The sequence below is a fragment of the Nicotiana attenuata genome, unplaced genomic scaffold (assembly GCF_001879085.1).
Source record: "Nicotiana attenuata strain UT unplaced genomic scaffold, NIATTr2, whole genome shotgun sequence".
Taxonomy (NCBI): domain Eukaryota; kingdom Viridiplantae; phylum Streptophyta; class Magnoliopsida; order Solanales; family Solanaceae; genus Nicotiana; species Nicotiana attenuata.
Window position 1 is genome coordinate 78,742 of NW_017674840.1, and position 2,327 is coordinate 81,068.

The following is a 2,327-nucleotide window of genomic DNA, read 5'->3' on the forward strand; positions in this document are numbered from 1 at the left end:
GTAACATATATAAAGGCCAGCTCCTCCCATATTCATTACTACAATGTAAATTTTTCACGAACTTAATAAACATAACTTGCGGTCTAACGTGCTTTCTAATTTTAGGGGACCAAGAATCAGTCTTTTGATCCTCGAAAATGATAAACTAAATCAAATGTTAGCTTCAACTACTATAAAATAATGTTATGTATAGGCCGCAGATATAATTTGTTTAATTTTCTACCTAATTTTGTAACATTAATATTTAACACCACCCCTAAGTGGTATGACACTGTGTCGATCGGATATTCGTTTCTGATAACTGAAACCATGTATGATAAGTATATACTGCTTATCCTCATTTTTTTCAGAACAATATATACATGAAGTTGCCACTATATATAATCTTCTTTATTTCTGCAGTTCCCTAATTTTTTTATTTAGTGCAATTTGATTAATACAATAGTTTTTTTACATTATCTTTTTTCTGAATTGCCACAGTATCCATAGTTACAATTAGTTTGAGTTAGTTTTTAAATGATATGATCCTGGATTTTTTTTTACATTGTCAGTGGATAAAATTCATGCTCCCTCCTGATTTTTTCATGGTTTAGGTTAATGGTCTAGGTCATGTACATTGAAGATTTAAAATTTCCTTTCATTGTCGCGTTATTTAAATTTTAAGTTTATCTGATTACCGATAGTAAGTATTACTTCCTTTGTTTCACTTTAGTGTTGCTATAATTATTTGGAGAGTCAAAGAGGTTTTTCTCTGACCGCAATTACTTCAAATATTGGAATCAGTTTCTCTCTCTAGAAATTCTCTCCCGTTTCTATCTCAAATGGACTTGGATCAAGTTCATCAATCACCCCCTCCTAAACTACCAGATATCACAACTACTAAAACACTCGAGCAATTCATTTTGCCTACTACAACCTTTAAGGACAAATTAATCCATGGTGAACAAGAGACATCAATTAACATGACCATTGATGCAAATGTCTATGACTCATCAAATTGTGTACAAGCTAAGAAAGATGAGCAACTATGCTTGCCAAATATACAACAAATCCAGTTAACTCAAGAGGATATCCATCGGATTTACGAGCCTTGGAAATTCTCAACGATAATCAAATTGCAAGGGAGAAGAATTCAACACCATTTGCTCAAAAAAAAGCTATATGAGCTATGGAAAGCAAAGGAAAATTTTCCCTTAATCGATTTAGGATGTGATTATTTTATCACCAAATTTAGTAATGAAGAGACAATGAAAAAGGCTTTGCACATGGGTCCTTGGTTCATCTATTGTCATTTCTTATCAGTTCAAAGATGGGAGCCAAATTTCCTTGCATCCGATGCAAGAATTTCAAAAACAGCGGTATGGATCCGCCTCCCTCAGTTGCCTACAGAGTTCTATGATAGTATAATCTTGACAAAAATTGGCAACGAAATTCGTAAGCTGCTTAAGGTTGATGCCTGCACTTCCTCAACCCTTAGAGGAAGATATGCTAGGCTATGCATTGAATTGCCCTTGGACATCCCAGTACCACATTCCATTTTGATCGGATCCCACAAACAAACCATTTATTATGAAGATGGAAATCTTTTATGTGTTAAATGTGGAAGACTTGGGCATGTTCAATCAAAATTCTCCTTTAATTCAGTCCCCAATACCCCCTCCTCAGTTGCCTTAGACCCCACCGTCCACCAATCAAAGAACACTATTGCTCCAGTGCAATGTGCCAATGATGTCTCAAGGCAATCTAATAAAGAAGAAGAGGAGTGGAGAACAGTGAGCTTCCCAACAAAAAAGAAGGCCAATCAAAGAACAAATTCAGGTACCTTACATGATCAATCAAAGTCATTGCCAGGTATACACACACACTAACCCACCAACCTCATACGAACTTATTCGAGCGATCAAATCGCCAAAACAACATCAAAATCAATGAATCAAACCTCAAAATCATCATTTTTCATTCTAACTTCACAAACTTCAAACTTTAGATATTTAGGTCCGAAACACGCCAAATGACGTCCCTTTTCGACCAAACTTTACAGAAAGCGCTTAACACATATTTAGGACTTGTACCGGGCGTCGGAACCAAAATACGAGCCCGATACCCTAGTCTTTTAATCAATTTTCATTTCCATTTTCCTTAATAATTTCAGAAGGACAATTTCACAGAAAAATTCTTTTACTCGGGTTCTAGACCTCGGATTTCGACTCCGGGCACATGCCCGAGTCCCATATTTTTCTACGGACCCTCCGGGACCGTCGAATCACGGGTCCGGGTCCGTTTACCAAAAATGTTGACCGAAGTCAACTTTAATCATTTTAAAGCCA

The 2,327-nt window shown here is 36.2% G+C and overlaps 1 protein-coding gene across 1 annotated transcript; it reads left to right on the forward strand.

The window, feature by feature from the left end:
- Positions 1-821: 821 nt before the first annotated feature.
- LOC109219337 lies at positions 822-1,851 on the forward strand (the record flags this gene model as incomplete). The annotated part of the gene is made up of 1 exon (XM_019383772.1): positions 822-1,851. A coding segment is annotated over exon 1 (1,030 nt), but the record flags the coding sequence as incomplete, so codon positions are not given.
- Positions 1,852-2,327: the final 476 nt, after the last annotated feature.